This window comes from Cheilinus undulatus, linkage group 12, assembly GCF_018320785.1.
Source record: "Cheilinus undulatus linkage group 12, ASM1832078v1, whole genome shotgun sequence".
Lineage (NCBI taxonomy): Eukaryota > Metazoa > Chordata > Actinopteri > Labriformes > Labridae > Cheilinus > Cheilinus undulatus.
In genome coordinates this window covers 1,503,984-1,528,538 of record NC_054876.1, presented here as the reverse complement: position 1 = coordinate 1,528,538, position 24,555 = coordinate 1,503,984, and the positions used below count along the sequence as shown (strand labels likewise).

Here is a 24,555-nt window from a genome sequence, read left to right as displayed (position 1 = left end):
CACACACCTGGGCCCAGTGTGTAGAGGTTATTTAAGCTCCTACAGTCACACTCTCTCTGACCTGGCCTCCACACAGCTACACCTCACTTCTGTGTAGTTATGGATAAGGTTGAGCTTTAGATATGTTTGAATTTCCCCAACATTTACACACATTTTCTCCACTCATGCACGTCACACACCTCTGATTTTACTATCATACTTTATAGTACGGCTGAATGATTTGCAAAAATAATCAAACTGCGATTTTTTTCCAATAATTGGCTGATCTGGTTCATTGTCTGAATTCAGTAAAGTTATTAAGGGACTCTTCATGATTGGGAGGAAGGGCAAACGGTTGAATCCTGTGTTTTCTGAGTGCTTTTCTAGTTTCAGATTGTGGTGTACTGTGATGACAAATACCTCCCAGACAACTTCAATAACTCTGACAAGAGCTCACACAGAAGGTGTCAGCACCACTTATTTATTTGGGCCCACAGGTAAAGCCACATACAGGCACTGTGGTCTGCAACACTGACCCCCTCACTCATGGTGTCCCACTTCAAAAAACACTTCTCACTAAAAACAACTAATAGACTAAACATGCATCATTTTTATAATGTTCATGTTCATTGCAAAGTTGTTATTATGCACGTTTAGTTTATTAGTTGATGTTTTTAGTGAGAAGTGTTTTTTGAATTGTGACACCATGAGTGAGGGGGTCAATGTTGCAGACCACCCTGTCTGTATGTGACTAAATAATAGTTGCTCATGCATTTCTTTCCAATCTGATACCAAGTAAAATTCAGGCTGCTAACGCAGATACTGATCTGAAACCGATACTTGCTGTGAATTCTTAATCTTATTTAGGTTCAGCTGTGTGCGTAGATTCTCAAAACAGCCTACACTAAAACTAAAGAATGAGCAGTTTTCATACACTTGCCATTTCATATAAAAAGCTGTTACTCATTGAAATTGCTATTAAAATACATAATTTAATGACAATAAAATAAATGTCACAATAATTGCATAAGTTCGTCACTACTACATTTCAAAATATTCAATTAACCATCAGTCAAAACAAATGAGACTGAAAATAATACAAGAAAAATATTTTATAGAAACAATGTTATTATCTATCTTATTTAAAATGTTAAAATGTTTTTCAGTTTTATCTTAGCTTTTTTTTTTTTAGCCCTCAATGGCTGTTTTATTGCAAGTATAATGTATATTTTAGTAACACCTAGCCTATGTAATCCACTTTAAATGTTTTACTTTACAGGTAGCCTTACCTGACTAAATCTAGGCCTACTGAATAGATGTGAGGTGATCTCAGGGACATAGATTTTTACTCAAAGCTGAGCTCATGCAGTTGTTTATTGTGGCATTTATTTATTTCATTACTAATTTAATAACCATATTTATATTAATGAACATTTGTATAGAATAGGATTCTGTAGCTTTAAGAATGCAGGGAACTCCCGTTGTTTGATCATTAAAATAAAACCTAAGTCTAGTAGACAGACGTATATCACTACACATCTCCAACAGCTCCTTATTCTTTCTGCTCTTTCTGTACCTGGATAGTTTCTGCCTGCAGCACCAGGACCCCGAGAGTGACGTCTGTCTCGCCCTAGCAGCACCTGTCTCTCTCCTCTCCTGCTCTCTGGATGGCCTCATCATATTCTGTTTATGGTTGATTCTCAGATGTTTAACTATCTTAATACTTAACTGTTTTCTCACATACATCTCGTGCCGCGTCGTTGCTGTTTGTGGAGCTGAAATATGTCCCCACATGACTGCGTTTTAGCGAGCAGCAGCCCGTTGTGACCAGTGACGCTCTTATAGAGCCGTATTACCCATGTGACTGACAGGCGGAAGAAGAAGTAGTTCCTACTAACTGGGAATCATTACAACAAGTTTGCAATAGTGTTTTTACTCTCCACTGTATTCCTGTTAATGGCAAACTACACATTTGTCCACATTTATTAAAATATCAATATTTTTGTATGAGAATCGATTCTAAAACATAAGTCTCTGGTTTCGATCTGCACATCACTACCTGGGAGCCATTTTGCACCACTGCTTGCCACAATCTGAAACTAGAAAAGCAATCCGGAAACACGGACTCCCACCATTAACCACCATTTCACCCAATAGTGAAGAGTCCTTTAACAACATTCCTGGATCAGCCAATTACACCCTCCCTGCTGGAGAGGAATCATAGTTAGACAAAGCATTGGCTTTGTCACATGTGGAAACCATGATGGAAGCATTACCTGCCGGTGCCAACAGATGCAGATCACAGTCTCATACATGGTTTTATGAAAATTTTGAAATAGCCCCTCCCCTTAAAGAACTAAACATACTAAGTTACCTCAGTTTAACATGATCATTGCATCTTTCAGCTGAATAGTACAAACAACTAATCTGTTTTAGTAATGTTAACGTTTTTTGTCAAAACATGAAAGACTAAGGAATGATTACTAAAAAGTTTAAGTTCTTTACTGTAAAATATTACAGTTAAATATAGTGAAATCCTGGTAACTTTTTACAGTGAAAGCAACAAACTGGCAGAGCTATTTGTGAAGGGGAGCTGCAGGTGTGAGGCAGGGCCGGTTTAAGCCATTTGGAGGCCCAGGGCAAAGAAGAAACATGGGGACCCTCCCCCTTTAGCTTAAAGTATCAAAAATTAGAGGAAAAAAATAGAAAGCATCCCTTTAAGTTAACAGAGTCACATAACTACAGTACATGTCAAAATATGAAATATAAATATCCAGACACCCATAATTCAACAGCTCTTTGAAAGGCGGGGGGGGGGGGGGGGTGATGTATCCGCATACCCCTCAGAAAGTAGGTAGTTGCGCCCCTGTGTCTTGTGTATGAGTCTTTAATATCTGTAGCAGAGAAACTACTCTATTTACACTCAAGTACAACTAAAACAACCTGCAGACAGGCAGGAAAACATGGAACATGGCACAAACATACACGCCACCCACAGAAAAGCAGAATGTCTGCAGGCACTCAAGCAATATATGCAGTATGGCAGAGGTTTTAACTTATTATTTTGAATTTCAGCATTGGGCTGGTTTTTGGGCTAGTTTTATCGGTCATTGGGCTGGTTTTGTCACACAGACCTGGCAACCCTGCCGTAGGGACACAGGAGGGTTAAAGTGCTATTTTGACATACACTATATTGCCAAAAGTATTCGCTCACCTGGCTTGACTCACATATGAACTTTAGTGACATCCCATTCTTAATCCATAGGGTTTAATATGACGTTGGTCCACCCTTTGCAGCTATAACAGCTTCAACTCTTCTGGGAAGACTTTCCACAAGGTTTAGGAGCATGTTCATGGGAATTTTTGACCATTCTTCCAGAAGCACATTTGTGAGGTCACACACTGATGTTGGACCAGAAGGCCTGGCTCTCAGTCTCTGCTCTAATTCATCCCAAAGGTGTTCTATGAGGTTGAGGTCAGGACTCTGTGCAGGCCAGTCAAGTTGATCCACACCAAACTCTCTCATCCATGTCTTTATGGACCTTGCTTTGTGCACTGGTGCACAGTCATGTTGGAGCAGGAAGGGGCCATCCCCAAACTGTTCCCACAAAGTTGGGAGCATGGAATTGTCCAGAATCTCTTGGTATGATGAAGCATTCAGAGTTCCTTTCACTGGAACTAAGGGGCCAAGCCCAGCTCCTGGAAAACAAGCTCACACCATAATCCCCCCTCCACCAAACTTTGCACTTGGCGCGATGCAGTGCAATGCAAAGTGTCGGATGCAGTGGTGTAAACCATGCTGCCACTGGACTCTAGAGCAGTGGAGACGCGTTCTCTGGAGTGACCAATCACGTTTCTCTATCTGATAATCTGATGGACCAGTCTGGGTTTGGTGTTTGCCAGGAGAACAGTACTTGTCTGACTGCATTAATTTTGACATTGAAAAAATTAAAAAGGTAAGTTTAAGGGCTCACAATCTGAGAAAAGTAAAATTATTAGTTCAAAAAGCTCACAACATGAAATCAAAATGGAAAAATAATGTTTTTAAAGGCAAATATATTAGAAAGAAGTCAAAATTATGAGTTTAAAAAGTCAAAATATGAAATAAAATTTGGAATCATAAAATTAAAAGTCAAAGTATGATTCAAAATTTTAAATTGTGAGTCTAGAAGCTCAAACTATGGGATTATGAAGTCAAAGTTTGGAGTTGAAAATATGAGATAGAATATATCAAATTATTGGTTAAAAATGTAAAAATATCACTTAAAAATTAGAATTCTGAATCTTAAAGCTCAAAATATCATATGAGAAGTCAAAATTATGAGTGTAAATGCTCAAAGTATGAAATGAAAAGTCAGAATCCTAAGTTTGAGTCCTGATTGTGAGATGCTAAATTGAAAATGTGAAATTAAAACACAAATTAATTTCTTTTCCCACATTCCTGACTTCTTATCTAAATATTTTTATTCCTTACTTTTTCAGATTTTTTGACTTTACAAGGAAATCTTAAATCATCAGGATAAGTTCACATTTTTATACTTGAGGAAATCTGCAGACCTCAGACTGATGGGCCAGTTAGAACAGAAATATCAGATTATCTTGTGGGCCGGATTTAACTATTCCACGGGCCGGATTTGGCCCCCGGGCCTTGAGTTTGACACCTGTGCTCTAACGCCTCTAGATCCACAATCAGTTTAACACATACGGTAGATTTTGGACCACTTTGACATAAACATGACTACAGAGTAAAACCTTCTGTAAGGATGCTTTTCATCTCTCCATTAAGTTTAGAGACTGAAACAGACAAACAGAGGTGGATTACTCTTCAACTCACCCGACAAAGAGATCATAGAAGGTGGTATTGAGGGGGAAAGGTGAGGCAGTGGCGTAACATCGGTCAAGGAGCACGTTAAACCTGTGGAAGAGGTCTGGGTCAGAGCACAGATCGATACAGAACAGTCCTCTTAAAAGAACTTATTGAATTAGAAGATGCCAGACTCTGATAAACAACATCAGCATGTTCTTTATGAAGCGAACGTTTGAAATGTTTGAGACTAAAAGCAGTCTGTCATTCAGACGTGTGTGTACCTGTTGGTGAGGTTCGATGCTTTCACTTCTACATAGATCCTGGTCTTCAGCTGCAGGCCTCCTGGAGGGATCTGCAGACTTCTGGAGTAGTTTTCATCCTTTTAGGTAAAATGAGGATGTAGTTTAGGTGAACAGCTCAGACTGAATGCTTTAGTATAACCTCCCCTCCTGACAGGGTCCAGGGCCCTTACCGAGTACATCCCCATGCTCAGCGTGCTGATGAAGCTGCCGTTAGTGTCTTTGACCGCCAGGTTGACAGAAGACCTGTTGGACAGAAAAACTTTCTTTAGCAGCTGCTGACAAGTCTGGAAAAACCCAGTGTTAAGAAGAAAAACCAGGCCAGCTCCATCTGATACATGAGGGGATTCAAACCTCCATCTATGAGCAACCAACATCACTGTCCCTGCCATCTAACAGAAAATAGACCAGTATCCTGGTGCTGGATCCTGCCTGATCCTGATTAATGCAGCTAGATCAGGTATCAGCAACAATCCATGAGGCTGATCTATACAGTTCAGTTCTATGCTGCTCTGTGTGTACCGCAGGAAAAAGAGACTGGACTGATGAAATGGACAGAGTATGGGTGTAAGGCTTCGTCCATGTTTGTTTCAAACATAGAGAGTAAATGAGCCTTCAGGGTTCACTGTGACAGCAGAGGGCGAGTGATGATATCAGAGCTGTATACAGATTTAAAGGTGATCAATATAACAGTGGCACATCTTCTACATACTTTTTCTACAACACTTTTCCCTTTGGGGGTCCTAGGGCAGGAGCCTGTCCCAGCTGTCATTGGGCAAGAGGCAGGGCACACCCTGGACCGGTCGCCAGCCAATCAGAGGGCTGACATATTACCAAAGACAAATAATAGGCAGAAAAGGGCTAAAATGGGTTGAGTGGGAACAATGGGTTGGTAGAGAATAAAGTAGGAAAAAATAGGTGTAAACTGACAAAACTGGGTTAAAAGTCACAAACTAGTTCACAGTGACAAAAGATAGAAGGAAAGAGGTAAAAATGGGTTAACAAAGGCAAACAACAAGGCAGAAAGTAGCAAAAAATGGTTAAAGTGACTTAAGATAGGTGAAAAGTAACAAAATGGGTTAGGAGAAGAAAAGAATAGGCAGAAAATGGAGAAAATGGGTTTGAAAAGGCAAAATGGGTAATAATAGACAAACAAAGAGGCAGAAAGTAGCAACAATTGTTAAAAAGAGGCTTAAAGATAGAGGGAAAGTGGGAAAAAAACTGGTTAAAGAGGCTGAAGATAGGTGTTGAATGACCAAAATGGGTTAAAAGAGGCGAAAAATAAAATTGTCAGAGGCCATTTTCTGGGTTTATCAGGGTCCATTCTCTGGGTTTATCAGGGCCCATTCTCTGTGTTTATCAGGGTCCATTCTCTGGGTTTATCAGGGGACTTTCTCTTGGTTTGTCAGGGTCCATTCTCTGGGCTTACTAGGGTCCATTCTCTGGGTTTATCAGGGCCCTTTCTCTGGGTTTATCAGGGGACTTTCTCTGGGTTTGTCATGGGCCAATCTCTGAGTTTACTAGGGTCCATTCTCTGGGTTTATCAGGGGCCATTCTCTTGGTTTATTAGGGGCCATTCTCTGGGTTTATCAGGGCCCATTCTCTGTGTTTATCAGGGCCCATTCTCTGGGTTTATCAGGGTCCATTCTCTGGGTTTATCAGGGGCCATTCTCTGGGTTTATCAGGGCCCATTCTCTGGGTTTATCAGGGCCCATTCTTTGGGTTTATCAGGGCCCATTCTCTGGGTTTATCAGGGGACTTTCTCTTGGTTTATCAGGGTCCATTCTCTGGGCTTACAAGGGTCCATTCTCTGGGTTTATCAGGGCCCATTCTCTGGGTTTGTCAGGGGCCAATCTCTGAGTTTATCAGGGTCCATTCTCTGGGTTTATCAGGGCCCTTTCTCTGGGTTTGTCAGGGGCCAATCTCTGAGTTTACTAGGGTCCATTCTCTGGGTTTATCAGGGGCCTTTCTCTGGGTTTATCAGGGCCCATTCTCTGGGTTTATCAGGGCCCATTCTCTGGGTTTATCAGGGCCCATTCTCTGGGTTTATCAGGGCCCATTCTCTGGGTTTATCAGGGGACTTTCTCTTGGTTTATCAGGGCCCATTCTCTGGGTTTATCAGGGCCCATTCTCTGGGTTTATCAGGGCCCATTCTCTGGGTTTATCAGGGTCCTTTCTCTGGGTTTGTCAGGGGCCAATCTCTGAGTTTACTAGGGTCCATTCTCTGGGTTTATCAGGGCCCTTTCTCTGGGTTTATCAGGGCCCATTCTCTTGGTTTATCATGGCCCATTCTCTGTGTTTATCAGGGGCCATTCTCTGGGTTTATCAGGGTCCATGCTCTGGGTTTATCAGGGGCCATTCTCTTGGTTTATCAGGGGCCATTCTCTTGGTTTATTAGGGGCCATTCTCTGGGTTTATCAGGGCCCATTCTCTGGGTTTATCAGGGCCCATTCTCTGTGTTTATCAGGGCCCATTCTCTGGGTTTATCAGGGGACTTTCTCTTGGTTTATCAGGGTCCATTCTCTGGGCTTACTAGGGTCCATTCTCTGGGTTTATCAGGGCCCATTCTCTGGGTTTATCAGGGCCCATTCTCTGGGTTTATCAGGGCCCTTTCTCTGGGTTTGTCATGGGCCAATCTCTGAGTTTACTAGGGTCCATTCTCTGGGTTTTTCAGGGGCCATTCTCTTGGTTTATCAGGGGCCATTCTCTGGGTTTATCAGGGCCCATTCTCTGTTTTTATCAGGGCCCATTCTCTGGGTTTATCAGGGGCCATTCTCTGGGTTTATCAGGGCCCATTCTCTGGGTTTATCAGGGGACTTTCTCTTGGTTTATCAGGGTCCATTCTCTGGGCTTACAAGGGTCCATTCTCTGGGTTTATCAGGGCCCATTCTCTGGGTTTGTCAGGGGCCAATCTCTGAGTTTACTAGGGTCCATTCTCTGGGTTTATCAGGGCCCTTTCTCTGGGTTTGTCAGGGGCCAATCTCTGAGTTTACTAGGGTCCATTCTCTGTGTTTATCAGGGGACTTTCTCTGTGTTTATCAGGGCCCATTCTCTTGGTTTATCAGGGCCCATTCTCTGGGTTTATCAGGGCCCATTCTCTGGGTTTGTCAGGGGCCAATCTCTGAGTTTACTAGGGTCCATTCTCTGGGTTTATCAGGGCCCTTTCTCTGGGTTTGTCAGGGGCCAATCTCTGAGTTTACTAGGGTCCATTCTCTGGGTTTATCAGGGGACTTACTCTTGGTTTATCAGGGCCCATTCTCTTGGTTTATCAGGGTCCATTCTCTGGGTTTGTCAGGGTCCATGCTCTGGATTTATCAGGGTCCATTCTCTGGGTTTATCAGGGGCCATTCTCTTGGTTTGTCAGGGTCCATTCTCTGGGTTTATCAGGGCCCATTCTCTGGGTTTATCAGGGCCCATTCTCTGTGTTTATCAGGGCCCATTCTCTGGGTTTATCAGGGGACTTTCTCTTGGTTTATCAGGGTCCATTCTCTGGGCTTACTAGGGTCCATTCTCTGGGTTTATCAGGGCCCATTCTCTGGGTTTATCAGGGCCCATTCTCTGGGTTTATCAGGGCCCTTTCTCTGGGTTTGTCATGGGCCAATCTCTGAGTTTACTAGGGTCCATTCTCTGGGTTTTTCAGGGGCCATTCTCTTGGTTTATCAGGGGCCATTCTCTGGGTTTATCAGGGCCCATTCTCTGTTTTTATCAGGGCCCATTCTCTGGGTTTATCAGGGGCCATTCTCTGGGTTTATCAGGGCCCATTCTCTGGGTTTATCAGGGGACTTTCTCTTGGTTTATCAGGGTCCATTCTCTGGGCTTACAAGGGTCCATTCTCTGGGTTTATCAGGGCCCTTTCTCTGGGTTTGTCAGGGGCCAATCTCTGAGTTTACTAGGGTCCATTCTCTGGGTTTATCAGGGCCCTTTCTCTGGGTTTGTCAGGGGCCAATCTCTGAGTTTACTAGGGTCCATTCTCTGTGTTTATCAGGGGACTTTCTCTGTGTTTATCAGGGCCCATTCTCTTGGTTTATCAGGGCCCATTCTCTGGGTTTATCAGGGCCCATTCTCTGGGTTTGTCAGGGGCCAATCTCTGAGTTTACTAGGGTCCATTCTCTGGGTTTATCAGGGCCCTTTCTCTGGGTTTGTCAGGGGCCAATCTCTGAGTTTACTAGGGTCCATTCTCTGGGTTTATCAGGGGACTTTCTCTTGGTTTATCAGGGCCCATTCTCTTGGTTTATCAGGGTCCATTCTCTGGGTTTGTCAGGGTCCATGCTCTGGATTTATCAGGGTCCATTCTCTGGGTTTATCAGGGGCCATTCTCTTGGTTTGTCAGGGTCCATTCTCTGGGTTTATCAGGGCCCATTCTCTGGGTTTGTGAGGGTCCATGCTCTGGGTTTATCAGGGTCATTCTCTGGGTTTATCAGGGCCCATTCTCTGGGTTTATCAGGGTCCATTCTCTGGGTTTATCAGGGGCCATTCTCTGGGTTTATCAGGGCCCATTCTCTGGGTTTATCAGGGGACTTTCTCTTGGTTTATCAGGGTCCATTCTCTGGGCTTACAAGGGTCCATTCTCTGGGTTTATCAGGGCCCTTTCTCTGGGTTTGTCAGGGGCCAATCTCTGAGTTTACTAGGGTCCATTCTCTGGGTTTATCAGGGCCCTTTCTCTGGGTTTGTCAGGGGCCAATCTCTGAGTTTACTAGGGTCCATTCTCTGGGTTTATCAGGGCCCATTCTCTGGGTTTATCAGGGCCCATTCTCTGGGTTTATCAGGGCCCATTCTCTGGGTTTGTCAGGGGCCAATCTCTGAGTTTACTAGGGTCCATTCTCTGGGTTTATCAGGGCCCTTTCTCTGGGTTTGTCAGGGGCCAATCTCTGGGTTTACAAGGGTCCATTCTCTGTGTTTATCAGGGACTTCTCTGGTTTATCAGGGCCCATTCTCTTGGTTTACCAGTGTCCTTACTCTGGGTTTGCCAGGGCCAATTCTCTGGGTTTAACAGGGTCCATTCTCTGGGTTTATCAGGGGCCATTCTCTTGGTTTGTCAGGGTCCATTCTCTGGGTTTATCAGGGCCCATTCTCTGGGTTTATCAGGGTCCATTCTCTGGGTTTATCAGGGTCCATTCTCTGGGTTTATCAGGGCCCATTCTCTGGGTTTATCAGGGGCCATTCTCTGGGTTTATCAGGGCCCATTCTCTGGGTTTATCAGGGCCCATTCTCTGGGTTTATCAGGGCCCATTCTCTGGGTTTATCAGGGCCCATTCTCTGGGTTTATCAGGGGCCATTCTCTGGGTTTATCAGGGCCCATTCTCTGTGTTTATCATGGCCCATTCTCTGGGTTTATCAGGGCCCATTCTCTGGGTTTATCAGGGCCCATTCTCTGGGTTTATCAGGGCCCATTCTCTGGGTTTATCAGGGCCCATTCTTTGGGTTTATCAGGGCCCATTCTCTGGGTTTATCAGGGGACTTTCTCTTGGTTTGTCAGGGTCCATTCTCTGGGCTTACTAGGGTCCATTCTCTGGGTTTATCAGGGCCCTTTCTCTGGGTTTATCAGGGGACTTTCTCTTGGTTTGTCATGGGCCAATCTCTGAGTTTACTAGGGTCCATTCTCTGGGTTTATCAGGGGCCATTCTCTTGGTTTATTAGGGGCCATTCTCTGGGTTTATCAGGGCCCATTCTCTGTGTTTATCAGGGCCCATTCTCTGGGTTTATCAGGGCCCATTCTCTGGGTTTATCAGGGGCCATTCTCTGGGTTTATCAGGGCCCATTCTCTGGGTTTATCAGGGCCCATTCTTTGGGTTTATCAGGGCCCATTTTCTGGGTTTATCAGGGGACTTTCTCTTGGTTTATCAGGGTCCATTCTCTGGGCTTACAAGGGTCCATTCTCTGGGTTTATCAGGGCCCATTCTCTGGGTTTGTCAGGGGCCAATCTCTGAGTTTACTAGGGTCCATTCTCTGGGTTTATCAGGGGCCAATCTCTGAGTTTACTAGGGTCCATTCTCTGGGTTTATCAGGGGCCTTTCTCTTGGTTTATCAGGGCCCATTCTCTTGGTTTATCAGGGCCCTTTCTCTGGGTTTGTCAGGGGCCAATCTCTGAGTTTGTCAGGGTCCATGCTCTGGGTTTATCACAGTCAATTCTCTGGGTTTGTCAGGGTCCATTCTCTGGGCTTACTAGGGTCCATTCTCTGGGTTTATCAGGGCCCATTCTCTGGGTTTATCAGGGCCCTTTCTCTGGGTTTGTCATGGGCCATTCTCTGAGTTTACTAGGGTCCATTCTCTGGGTTTTTCAGGGGCCATTCTCTTGGTTTATCAGGGTCCATTCTCTGGGTTTATCAGGGGCCATTCTCTGGGTTTATCAGGGCCCATTCTCTGGGTTTATCAGGGGACTTTCTCTTGGTTTATCAGGGTCCATTCTCTGGGCTTACAAGGGTCCATTCTCTGGGTTTATCAGGGCCCTTTCTCTGGGTTTGTCAGGGGCCAATCTCTGAGTTTACTAGGGTCCATTCTCTGGGTTTATCAGGGCCCTTTCTCTGGGTTTGTCAGGGGCCAATCTCTGAGTTTACTAGGGTCCATTCTCTGGGTTTATCAGGGGACTTTCTCTTGGTTTATCAGGGCCCATTCTCTTGGTTTATTAGGGCCCATTCTCTGGGTTTATCAGGGCCCATTCTCTGGGTTTCTCAGGGTCCATTCTCTGGGTTTATCAGGGGCCATTCTCTGGGTTTATCAGGGCCCTTTCTCTGGGTTTGTCAGGGGCCAATCTCTGAGTTTACTAGGGTCCATTCTCTGGGTTTATCAGGGGACTTTCTCTTGGTTTATCAGGGCCCATTCTCTTGGTTTATCAGGGTCCATTCTCTGGGTTTGTCAGGGTCCATGCTCTGGATTTATCAGGGTCCATTCTCTGGGTTTATCAGGGGCCATTCTCTTGGTTTGTCAGGGTCCATTCTCTGGGTTTATCAGGGCCCATTCTCTGGGTTTGTGAGGGTCCATGCTCTGGGTTTATCAGGGTCATTCTCTGGGTTTATCAGGGCCCATTCTCTGGGTTTATCAGGGGCCATTCTCTGGGTTTATCAGGGCCCATTCTCTGGGTTTATCAGGGCCCATTCTCTGGGTTTATCAGGGCCCATTCTCTGGGTTTATCAGGGCCCATTCTCTGGGTTTATCAGGGGCCATTCTCTGGGTTTATCAGGGCCCATTCTCTGTGTTTATCATGGCCCATTCTCTGTGTTTATCAGGGCCCATTCTCTGGGTTTATCAGGGGCCATTCTCTGGGTTTATCAGGGCCCATTCTCTGGGTTTATCAGGGCCCATTCTTTGGGTTTATCAGGGCCCATTCTCTGGGTTTATCAGGGGACTTTCTCTTGGTTTGTCAGGGTCCATTCTCTGGGCTTACTAGGGTCCATTCTCTGGGTTTATCAGGGCCCTTTCTCTGGGTTTATCAGGGGACTTTCTCTTGGTTTGTCATGGGCCAATCTCTGAGTTTACTAGGGTCCATTCTCTGGGTTTATCAGGGGCCATTCTCTTGGTTTATTAGGGGCCATTCTCTGGGTTTATCAGGGCCCATTCTCTGTGTTTATCAGGGCCCATTCTCTGGGTTTATCAGGGCCCATTCTCTGGGTTTATCAGGGGCCATTCTCTGGGTTTATCAGGGCCCATTCTCTGGGTTTATCAGGGTCCATTCTTTGGGTTTATCAGGGCCCATTTTCTGGGTTTATCAGGGGACTTTCTCTTGGTTTATCAGGGTCCATTCTCTGGGCTTACAAGGGTCCATTCTCTGGGTTTATCAGGGGCCAATCTCTGAGTTTACTAGGGTCCATTCTCTGGGTTTGTCAGGGGCCAATCTCTGAGTTTACTAGGGTCCATTCTCTGGGTTTATCAGGGCCCTTTCTCTGGGTTTGTCAGGGGCCAATCTCTGAGTTTACTAGGGTCCATTCTCTGGGTTTATCAGGGGCCTTTCTCTTGGTTTATCAGGGCCCATTCTCTTGGTTTATCAGGGCCCTTTCTCTGGGTTTGTCAGGGGCCAATCTCTGAGTTTGTCAGGGTCCATGCTCTGGGTTTATCACAGTCAATTCTCTGGGTTTGTCAGGGTCCATTCTCTGGGCTTACTAGGGTCCATTCTCTGGGTTTATCAGGGTCCATTCTCTTGGTTTATCAGGGGCCATTCTCTGGGTTTATAAGGGGCCATTCTCTGGGTTTATCAGGGTCCATTCTCTTGGTTTATCAGGGGCCATTCTCTGGGTTTATCAGGGGACTTTCTCTGGGTTTGTCAGGGTCCATTCTCTTGTTTTATAAGGGGCCATTCTCTGGGTTTATCAGGGGCCATTCTCTGGGTTTATAAGGGGCCATTCTCTGGGTTTATCAGGGTCCATTCTCTGGGTTTATCAGGGGCCATTCTCTGGGTTTATCAGGGGCCATTCTCTGGGTTTGTCAGGGTCCATTCTCTGGGCTTACTAGGGTCCATTCTCTGGGCGCACCAGGGTCCATTCTCTGGGTTTAACAGGGTCCATTCTCTGGGTTTATCAGGGTCCATTCTCTGGGTTTATCAGGGGCCATTCTCTGGGTTTATCAGGGGCCATTCTCTGGGTTTATCAGGGGCCATTCTCTGGGTTTGTCAGGGTCCATGCTCTGGGTTTATCACAGTCAATTCTCTGGGTTTATCAGGGCCCATTCTCTGGGCTTACTAGGGTCCATTCTCTGGGTTTATCAGGGTCCATTCTCTTGGTTTATCAGGGGCCATTCTCTGGGTTTATCAGGGGACTTTCTCTGGGTTTGTCAGGGTCCATTCTCTTGGTTTATAAGGGGCCATTCTCTGGGTTTATCAGGGGCCATTCTCTGGGTTTATTAGGGGCCATTCTCTGGGTTTATCAGGGTCCATTCTCTGGGTTTATCAGGGTCCATTCTCTGGGTTTATCAGGGTCCATTCTCTGGGTTTATCAGGGGCCATTCTCTGGGTTTATCAGGGGCCATTCTCTGGGTTTGTCAGGGTCCATTCTCTGGGCTTACTAGGGTCCATTCTCTTGGTTTATCAGGGGACTATCTCTGGGTTTATCAGGGGACTTTTTCTTGGTTTATCAGGGTCCATGCTCTGGGTTTATCACAGTCAATTCTCTGGGTTTGTCAGGGTCCATTCTCTGGGCGCACCAGGGTCCATTCTCTGGGTTTATCAGGGTCCATTCTCTGGGTTTATCAGGGTCCATTCTCTGGGTTTATCAGGGGCCATTCTCTTGGTTTGTCAGGGGCCATTTTCTGGGTTTATCAGGGCCCATTCTCTGTTTTTATCAGGGCCCATTCTCTGGGTTTATCAGGGGACTATCTCTGGGTTTATCAGGGGACTTTTTCTTGGTTTATCAGGGTTCATGCTCTGGGTTTATCACAGTCAATTCTCTGGGTTTGTCAGGGTCCATTCTCTGGGCTTACAAGGGTCCATTCTCTGGGTTTATCAGGGTCCATTCTCTTGGTTTATCAGGGGCCATTCTCTGGGTTTATCAGGGGACTTTTTCTTGGTTTATTAGGGGCCATTCTCTGGGTTTATCAGGGGACTACCTCTGGGTTTGTCAGGGTCCATTCTCTTGGTTTATTAGGGGCCATTCTCTTGGTTTATCAGGGGCCATTCTCTGGGTTTATCAGGGCCCATTCTCTGGGTTTATCAGGGTCCATTCTCTGGGTTTATCAGGGTCCATTCTCTGGGTTTATCAGGGGCCATTCTCTGGGTTTGTCAGGGTCCATGCTCTGGCTTTATCACAGTCAATTCTCTGGGTTTATCAGGGTCCATTCTCTTGGTTTATCAGGGGCCATTCTCTGGGTTTATCAGGGGCCATTCTCTGGGTTTATCAGGAGACTTTTTCTTGGTTTATTAGGGGCCATTCTCTGGGTTTATCAGGGGACTTTCTCTGGGTTTGTCAGAGTCCATTCTCTTGGTTTATTAGGGGCCATTCTCTAGGTTTGTCAGGGGCCATCCTCTGGGTTTATCAGGGGCCATTCTCTGGGTTTGTCAGGGGACATGCTCTGGGTTTATCACAGTCAATTCTCTGGGTTTGTCAGGGTCCATTCTCTGGGCTTACTAGCGTCCTTCTCTGGGTTTGTCAGGGTCCATTCTCTGGGTTTGTCAGGGTCCATGCTCTGGGTTTATCAGGGTCCATTCTCTTGGTTTATCAGGGTCCATTCTCTGGGTTTATCAGGGGCCATTCTCTGGGTTTGTCAGGGTCCATGCTCTGGGTTTATCAGGGTCCATTCTCTTGGTTTATTAGGGTCCATTCTCTGGGTTTATCAGGGGACTATCTCTGGGTTTGTCAGGGGCCATTCTCTGGGTTTATCAGGGCCCTTTCTCTGGGTTTGTCAGGGGCCAATCTCTGAGTTTACTAGGGTCCATTCTCTGGGTTTATCAGGGGACTTTCTCTTGGTTTATCAGGGGCCATTCTCTGGATTTGTCAGGGCCCATACTCTGGTATTATCAGGGGCCATTCTCTGGTTTTAAACAGGGCCCAGTCAATTCTGTGGGAAGGAGAAACAATCAAAGCCTGTCAGTGATTAATTAAAACACTTTAGGCCATGTTCTTTGGTCCATGCATTAACCCTGAAAGATTCCCTGCAGCTCTGTGAAAGGCATTCAACTTACAAATTTATGTCCCATTTAGTCAACAACAACAACACCTTTAAAACAGACCCCCTCTCTCTATCATCACCCTGGACTCTAGTCTAATCAGGTATTGAATTGTTCATGTGTACTGCTCTGGAGCACCACACCATAGATCTTGACCGTTAAACCAGATGTGTTTCTTACACGCTCATCTGAGTGTTGTTGACCAGGTACTGCAGCGGGTAGCGGCAGGAGAACTGGTACATCACCTCTTGGTGGTAGGTGATGGCCCCCGTGCTGGGGTCCTTGGAGCACACCATGCCGGAGATGTTGATGTACTGGACGTTGGAGAAGTCTGCGAACTGCCCAGTCCCCACCTCCTGGGTGACCTATGAGGAAACAGCTGGTTCAGTCAGACTCTGGTCTACAATAAATGGATCTGCTCCAGGGTCCAGGTCTAGAACTTACTGTGAGCTTGCTGGAGCAGGCAGAGATGCCCTCCTCTGTGATGGAGAAGTTGAATTTGACCACAGGAGGGTCAGCGGTCCAGTCAGCGACCCCTTTACACTGGTGTTTGGAGTGCTCTGAGTTCAGGGACAGCAGGGACTCGTTGTAGCCGTTAAAATAGACGGGACAGAGGAGGATCTGGAGGTCGACGGTCTGAGAGCCACAGGAGACCTCGATGTCTGAGTTAGCTGAACAATGAGACCACAGACAGGGTTTTCAAATGGGGACAAATCCTTCATCTCTCATCATTCATCTCATCATTCCTTCATCCCCTGACCCTCGTCTATCTGTCCTCAATAATGAACAGCTATTCTAAATCCATTTCTTTATTGGTGGGTTATGTGGTTGCATCTTTTTGTTCTAGTCTATTACTTCTGTGTTATTAATTGGCAGCTTCATCTGTGCAGCTCTTAGAGTCCATGACAAATTTCGGGGACAATAAAGTGTATCGTATCGTATCGTATCGTATTGTATCGTATTGTATTGTATCGTACTTCAGTTGTCCGGTCACTGTGATTGGACAATAATGAATGTTAATTTTTAAAGTCCTTCCTTTGCCAAATGCTTTGAATGGCAGATTCCCAACTGAATGTGAAGTATGTTCTATGAGGTATTTATCAGTTAATCTGGTCTGCCAGGTCGAAGGTAGTTTGATAAATGGCACCTGCTGCAGATTAGACTCAAAGCCCTCTTCATCAGTGTTTTTTCATCAGCTAAAATTATGATTAAAATGTTAGCTGACTGCCTTTTTTCCATGAGACTAGTGATTAAAGATCTTTGATGATCAAAAACTCAAACAAAATGTAAGCTAGTTTTCATCAAGGTGACTAAACAAGATGAAAATGTATTTTTGGGCTTTTAAACGTACATCCATCAGAAAGCATCACATCTGTGGAGCTCTTCTTCCTCTCAGCTGCAGAGATCACAGGCTCTGCAGAGCTAACACAAGGTTGATTTGGCACCAGAATAAATGTTTTGACTTAAAATGAAAGACTGAAATAAAATGTTTTTTACTGACTGACACTGAACTACACCGCTTTCCACATTATTATGCAAATTGGATTTTAGCGTCATAAAAACTGAATTTTTTGTTTTTCAGTCAAACTCGTGGATGGTTTTGTGCCTCAGGGCTCTTTGGATCACTGAAATCAGTCAGACACCTGTGATCACTAGTTTGCCAGGTGAGCCCGATTAAAGGAAAACTACTTAGGAAGAACATTCCACATTATTAATCAGGCCACAGGTTTCAGCAGTATGGGAAAGAAAAAAGATCTCTGCTGCTGAAAAGCCTCAAACAGTGCAATGCCTTGGACAAGGAATGAAAACATGAGATATTTCAGGAAAACTTCAGTGTGATCATTGTACTGTGAAGAAATCTGTGGCTGATTCAGAGCACAGACGGGTTCATGCAGATAAAGACATAATGAGATGGTTTCTGATGGACAAATACTTTGGATTAAGAGAGCAGCTGCTAAAATGTCATTACAAAGCAGCAAACAGGTATTTGAAGCTGCTGGTGCCTCTTGAGTCCCACCAACCTCAAGGTGTAGGATCCTCCAGAGGCTTGCAGTCATGCATAAACCTACTATTCAGCCCCCCCTAACCAATGCTCACAAGCAGAAACAGTTGCAGTGGGCCCAGAAATACATGAGGACTCATTTTCACACAGCCTTGTTCACGGATAAGTGCCGTGCAACCCTGGATGGTCTAGATGGAGGAGCAGTGGATGGTTGGTGGATGGCCACCATGTCCCAACAAGGCTGTGATGTCATCAAGGAGGGGGCGGAGTCATGTTTTGGGCTGGAATCATGAGGAGAGAGCTGGTAGGCTCCTTTAGTGTCCCTGAAGGTGTGAAAATGACCTCAGCAAAGTATACAGAGTTTCTGACTGACCACTTTCTTCCATGGTACAAAAAGAAGAACCGTGCCTTCTGTAGCAAAATTTTCTTCATGCATGACAATGCTCCATCTCATGCTGCAAAGAATCCCTCTGTGTCATTGGCTGCTATGGGCATAAAAGGAGAGAAACTCATGGTGTGGCCCCCATCCTCCCCTGACCTTTAACCCTACTGAGAACCTTTGGAGCATCCTCAAGCTAAAGATCTATGAGGGTGGGAGGCAGTTCACATCAAAACAGCAGCTCTGGGAGGATATTCTGACATCCTGCGAAGAAATTCAAGCAGAAACTCTCCAAAAACTCACAAGTTCAATGGATGCAAGAATAGTGAAGGTGATATCAGAGAAGGGCTCCTATGTTAACGTGGAACTTGGCCTGTTAAGATGTTTTTGATTGAAATAGCTTTGATTTCAGTAAATATGACCTCCTAATGCTGCAAATTCAACAAGTGACCATTTTCAGTTCTTTACAACCAATAAAATCTTTTAAAACTTTGTTGCTCCAACGGTTGATGATCTGAAAATGAGTCTGGCCGTCGTTTGCATCAACTATTTAGGAAGATCAGGGAAAAATATCATTTGCATAATAATTTGGAACATAAATCTACGAAGGCTAGAAATGACTAAAATGTGCTTAAAACTAATGAACATTTTATCCTTTGTGTGTTTTCTTCCATCGGGTTTACAGTCTGATCAACAGCAAAGATTTAGGCTGAACGGTAGACTTGTGTTTGGGCTGACGGTGTGTTTTAACCCCCTGAAAATGGAGTTTGGTCAACAGGTTCCAGGTTCTGAGAGCAGCCTTGATGTGTGAACTTCTGATTCCCTCTGAAACTGGAGACTTTGACTCACGGGATCATGACTGCTCCAGCTTTATGGACAACAACAACAGCTGGCTCTGTGTGTGCTGCTCACTCCCAGTACATACTGTATGTTCTGCACATCTACTCTCTGTGTTACAAGCACCAACGTTCGTAAAAGCTATGAATGTGAGATGGTCTTGTTTGCTTCAGTAGCTCCTATAGAGACATGATCAGGATTCATTTCAGTCTTTAAAGTTAGAGAAGCTCCAGGCAGCAGCAGGAAAACATCCACTTCATCTTTCTTTACCTTATGTCTAACTTCAACAGCTCAGTTTTCAACCTGTCACCTCCTACCGTCTAACATAGCTCGGCCCATACAGACTCCTCAGATAGCCGCGCTGCCTCTGAGCTCACTCAGACTGCTGCATTGTTAGAAACAGGAGGGGGTAGGGTGGGTGGGGGATGGGGGACAGCTGGTGGGTGAAAAGGATGTGTGAGCTGACCTGGACTTCTGAACGTGGAGTGTCCGATGCAGGCATTTTGACCGTGGGCTAAGAGGAGAGTGGCAAGTTGAAACGTCAGAAGCAGCAGCAGCATTGTTCTAAAAACTGAGGAAAAACAAAGAAAGGTGGACATGAGAGGAGGCCAGGAGCTCAGAAAGACACAGAAATGTTTACAGAATATACTAACCTTGGTTAGTGTCAGAGAAAACTCAGAGAACTTTCATTTATCTTCATTGTTGGTTAATGGACTTAAGTTTTTATATAAAACCATAAAATAATTCAGACTCATTGATGGCACTGAGAGGATCAGCAACCTGAGCTCTGACTTTAACATCACAGTACCGTACATCCATGTCTAATGTTGATTCATGTTTGCATCTAAAATATAAATCTTGAACTGATTCTGGATCAGCTGCAGATTTATTCTTCCTTTAAAAGGAGGAAGCTTGTAAACGTGAAGTGAAATAAAAAAATAATTTTGAAGTTAATTTTCTGTAAATATTAGTGGAGCAAACTAAAGTCATTTAACCTGACACGCCAGATGGATTTGTTTCACACATCCACCTGGTAAACCTTCCATAGACAGCGTTTGGGAAAGAGCAGAGCCTTTGAAAAAAAAAAACTTGGAGCATGATTGGATGAACGTTCTGTCTGTCACATCTTTACGGGCCAATCAGAGCAACAAAACACGTAACGTAGCCGCTACTGAGAAATAAACTCCATAGAGAACTGCATAGCATGAACCATGGCGACTGCAGACACGTCAGTACACAAAGAAAACAACTCCCTGCTGTTCTTTGTTCTTCTTTTAACAAGAAATGTCGTCAAGTTCTGATAAAACTGCACTTTAGCAGCATCCACGCTAATCTCTTCCTCCATAATTGCACCAGCCTCTTGCTGCTGCTTGCTTACATCACGACTCTGCCGCGCCTGAAAGTACCGCCCCTTGTCGCTGATTGGTCCTGTCACTTTCTAACCGCGCCCAAACTGTTCAGATGGGAGCTTTGAAAGATGGATTCACCAGTGAGAAACACGGAAACGGGCGAATCCATCTGCTTTACGATGTTAGTTGCCATCTGAAATGTTGCATTACTGCCTCCTGTTGGCTCTGAATAAAACTACAATGTCTGACTACACTGCTTGTAAATTAAATGACAAAAGTTGTAACACATTCCCTTTTCCTCTCCCCATCCTCTCATAAATCTAACTCCAGTGTGAGCACCAGAAACAATCTCCATTTCTAAGAAGGCTGAGAACCTAAGTTTATCTTGTATATCATAACGTTACCCTCAGGCAACAAGCCAGTTTTATTGTCATTAAACTTCCCCCTATAGTTTCTTGGTGTTCTTTTTTTAATATAATATCACAAGAACTAATTGTTAACAATAATAAAAGGGTTAGCAGTGGTTGTGATATTTTATAGGGGGGCGGGGCATCACTTTTTGGAGCCAAAACGGCATAGGACGCGGCGCCAGAGATCGTCAAGTTAAATACTGTTATTTCACATGATTGAATTGATAAAACTTCATAAATAAAAACATGTGCATGTGCATCAATATGTTAGGAAGTATCTTTTATTGTTAATAGACGTATTCTGGTATTTTTTAGTTACAAAAAATGAGTTTTTTGGTTCGTTGCCTGAGGGCAACATTGTGCAGTTAGGCCACTACCGTTAGAGTCATTTTGCTGAAGCAGTGGTTCTCAGCTCTGGCCCTGAAGACATCCCACCCTGCAAGTTCAGATGCTTGTCTTCTTCATTACATCTGAACCAAATGATCAGTTTGTTGTAAATCCAATTAATAAAATAAATCAATGAAAAAGAAGCAAAAAAGGGTCCCAGGGACCAGGACTGAGAGGCACCATGTTACAGTTTTCAGAACACTGTTATTAGTGATTAGTAATATAATAACCAGTATTTTAAATTGGCCATTAGCCAGTTAGAGATCACTTTTGATATAACTGAGTTAGCTATGGCTTATGTGTAGATGCCGGTGTTCTGAGTCCTTTTTTTGGAGGGCTGAAGAAGTCCTACTGTGACTCTGTATGATTGACTGTCTTTTATAGGAGATGGTCTGTTTACATCCACCACTGCAACTGCACTGCATCCACAGCAACAACTTTTCTCGGTTCTACACCAAATAACGTTGCAAAGAAACACTGGGGCTGAAACATGTTCAACTATCACATTATTCAGACACACAGAATCACTTCTACTGACATGAGCAGACTAACTCCCCCATGCAAACATGCATTCAGACCTACAAAGGCATTAAAAAGGACAGTTGTTTCCTCACACTAGGCTTTGCCTACTTATAAAAAAATGTAATACAGGGTTAAAAACATGGAGTCTTCATGGGGGAACCATTCTGTCCTTCAGTAATTGATCTGAGTCCATCTTTATTGGGGAAAGTGCTGAACATGTGTTTAATGCAGTTTAAGCTCTAAAAAGCAAGAAACTTCACAGTTAGGTTCAGATTAATTTTTCTTTTGCCATCACATGTGTAGAAGGTCAGTTAGATAATAAATATTTATTCCCTAGAGTAGCAGTATACTGTATAGGTGACCACAATACTACTACTATCATAGTAGTAGTATACAGTGGTATATCAAGAAATAAATAGTAAATGGGATGGAATAAATGCTTGATTATAGAATATATGAATATAACATTGATTTTGATGTGCTGCTTGTTAAAATATAATGTAATTTATTTTATAAACTGCTTATTTGTTTTATGTTGTGTATATTCTAAACCATCATGTTTTGGTACCCTTATTGAGGCAACGAACCAAAATCTGGAGTGTGGGTGGTGGTGGGAACATTTTTTTGGTTGATCTCTCAGTAAGGACCCCCAAGCTACCAAAAAGTAGGGTGAAATTTTTTTCTCAAAAAAATAAAAAGTCATGCAATAGAGGGTTAAGTTCCTCATCTCATGTATTTTCCTACAAAAACAAGCAATAATATCCTAATCTATAACCAACACGACATTAGATCAGATATTAGATAGTACATACTGACAGATGTGAAAAAATATTTAATTGTAGTGATTTTGACTCGTTTTACAAATTGGATATGAACTGTTGTATTAAAGGTAGTGATCATTTTTATATAATTCTCATATTTAACAAGAAAAACTTACAAAAATAAGGATAATAGGATTATTTTTGTACACTATTCTAAAAATATGCTACTAGAATGATTGCCTGACGTTTAGTGTATAAAATCTCTGCTGCAAATAAAGTTTCAAACTGGTACTGTGAAACAAATTGCAGGTTAAAGAAATACTACACCTCATGCAGCAGGCCATATTGCAATCTATTTTGTGATTAATCGCCCAGCCCTAGCGTCTACAAACCAGAGAACAACGTCCAGAAGTCCAACACTGACTGGGTAACTGATGTAGTCCACAAACACTTTGTCTGGCCAGAACTCAGAGTCAAAGAGCAGCATGACAGATTTTCTCAGACTTCTCTCTCCTCCGTTCACTTTAAACATCACGTGACTCTTGAAGGCATGTCTTTAAATCTGCACCTTTAGTGGGTGATCATCAAACTGGCTCAGTAACAAAGCCTCAGGAACTCACTGGCTTTTCTGAAACACACTCAGCAATGATTCATTCACTCTTTTCAACTTCACCAAACTTTACAAGTCCACTCATCATCCAACTCTTCTTCATGTTTGTCTGAGAAACCTCAGAAAGCATCGCCACTGTCCAGTCAGGTAGGTTCCTCCCTCGCTCTTTTCACAGTAACTAGAACGTTTGTCTGGTGTCCTCCTCCCTGCTGCTCCTTTCACTCAGGCTCCTCTCCATCTTCCTGGTCCAATCAGAACTAATGCTGGACTAAAGATCTGGACACTTCCAGGTTAAAGCTGCTGCTATGACACTGAACTTTAACCCATGTTGATCTCCAGCTCTATATTTTTGTAAGGATTTGACTTCAACCAGGGTAAAACTAAGTCTGCACCTGCTGAAATTTCACAGACACAAAAATGAACTGTCCTGAATATGCTGTTATATGCATATTTATTTTATTGTTCTTTAAACTTAACAAATATATATATATATGTTCTATTTGATTGTTGTTAAGATTGCAGTGAGGTGAGATCCTGCAGGATCATCAGAACCACCGGTTTACTGCAGAGGGATAAAAATACGTTTTCTTACCTTGTGTGGATGACAACCAGAGCTCTGCCACACCTCTCTGCTCCACTTCTTTCCTCTGAGTGCTTCACCTTCATCTCTCCCCGTCATTTATACTGACCTCCTTTCAGCCAGCAGGAAGCAGAGAAGAAGAGTACGGGGCTGCCTGGATCGTCTAACAGACACAGAACAATGGCTGAGCCTAAATGTGGCGTTCTCCGTCTGCAGGAACATTATGTCAACATGCTTTAAGTCGTCATAGGAGCGGTGACCTCAGCTGTCTCACATCCTCGTCTATAACCTCAAAAATATCAGAACAGATAACGAGAGGAGCACAATACAATACTTTGTCTTTATTATAACAATAATAATGATCTTTTGTTTGCTCTGTGATTGGTCCACTCATCCACCAATCAGAGAGCACTCTCTCATTTCAACTGTTGCTACTCCAGTCTTTTTATTTATTTATTTATCTAACCTTTATTTGGCCAAGTAAGTCCCAGTGAGAATAGAGTTTCTTTTTCAGAGGAGAGCTGACCAAGACTGCAACACACATTTGAAACAACCAATCCACTCTAACTCATACAGACCAGTGATAACAACAACGACAGACCGTCAGTTAAAACAGCGGCAGTCAGCTGGTCCTTCTCTGAGCTCTAGGTCCTCAACCTTTTCAGACCCCCAGAATAAAAGGTGGCAGAGACCCGGGACCCCCGCTGTACCTGAAGATGGTTGAACAGCCATGAACGTTCAAGAACAGTCATGTGGAGACAAGGCCGGACATAAGGGGATAAAGGGGGAGATTTCTGAGGCCCAAACAAACTGGGGGACCAGGGAGGTCTGCAAAATCATGGTCCATTGTAAAGTTAGGCTGTGATATCCATAATTTTAACTTGAATTATAACCACTCTTATCAAATACACTTTTTTATTGCATTGCGCCATAGTGAGTAGCCTTCTTCAAATGTAAATCCCTTTGCTTAAAAACAGAATTAAAATGGGTTGAAAATAGCAAAAATAGGTGGGAAAGGTGGTGAAATGGGATTTTTACAATTAGT

The 24,555-nt window shown here is 43.9% G+C and overlaps 1 protein-coding gene across 1 annotated transcript in view; it reads right to left on the bottom strand.

The window, feature by feature from the left end:
- si:ch73-261i21.5 (zona pellucida-like domain-containing protein 1) overlaps nucleotides 1–19,451 on the bottom strand; it is a 28,378-nt gene extending 8,927 nt beyond the window's left edge. Inside the window, exons 1-6 of the mRNA XM_041802005.1 lie at nucleotides 19,358–19,451; nucleotides 16,118–16,344; nucleotides 15,854–16,038; nucleotides 5,259–5,331; nucleotides 5,068–5,165; nucleotides 4,814–4,894 (exon numbers count right to left, since the gene is read on the bottom strand). Coding sequence (XP_041657939.1) covers nucleotides 4,814–4,894; nucleotides 5,068–5,165; nucleotides 5,259–5,331; nucleotides 15,854–16,038; nucleotides 16,118–16,344; nucleotides 19,358–19,451 — 758 coding nt within the window. The remainder of the gene's footprint in view (nucleotides 1–4,813; nucleotides 4,895–5,067; nucleotides 5,166–5,258; nucleotides 5,332–15,853; nucleotides 16,039–16,117; nucleotides 16,345–19,357) is intronic.
- Between the last annotated feature and the right edge of the window lie 5,104 nt (nucleotides 19,452–24,555).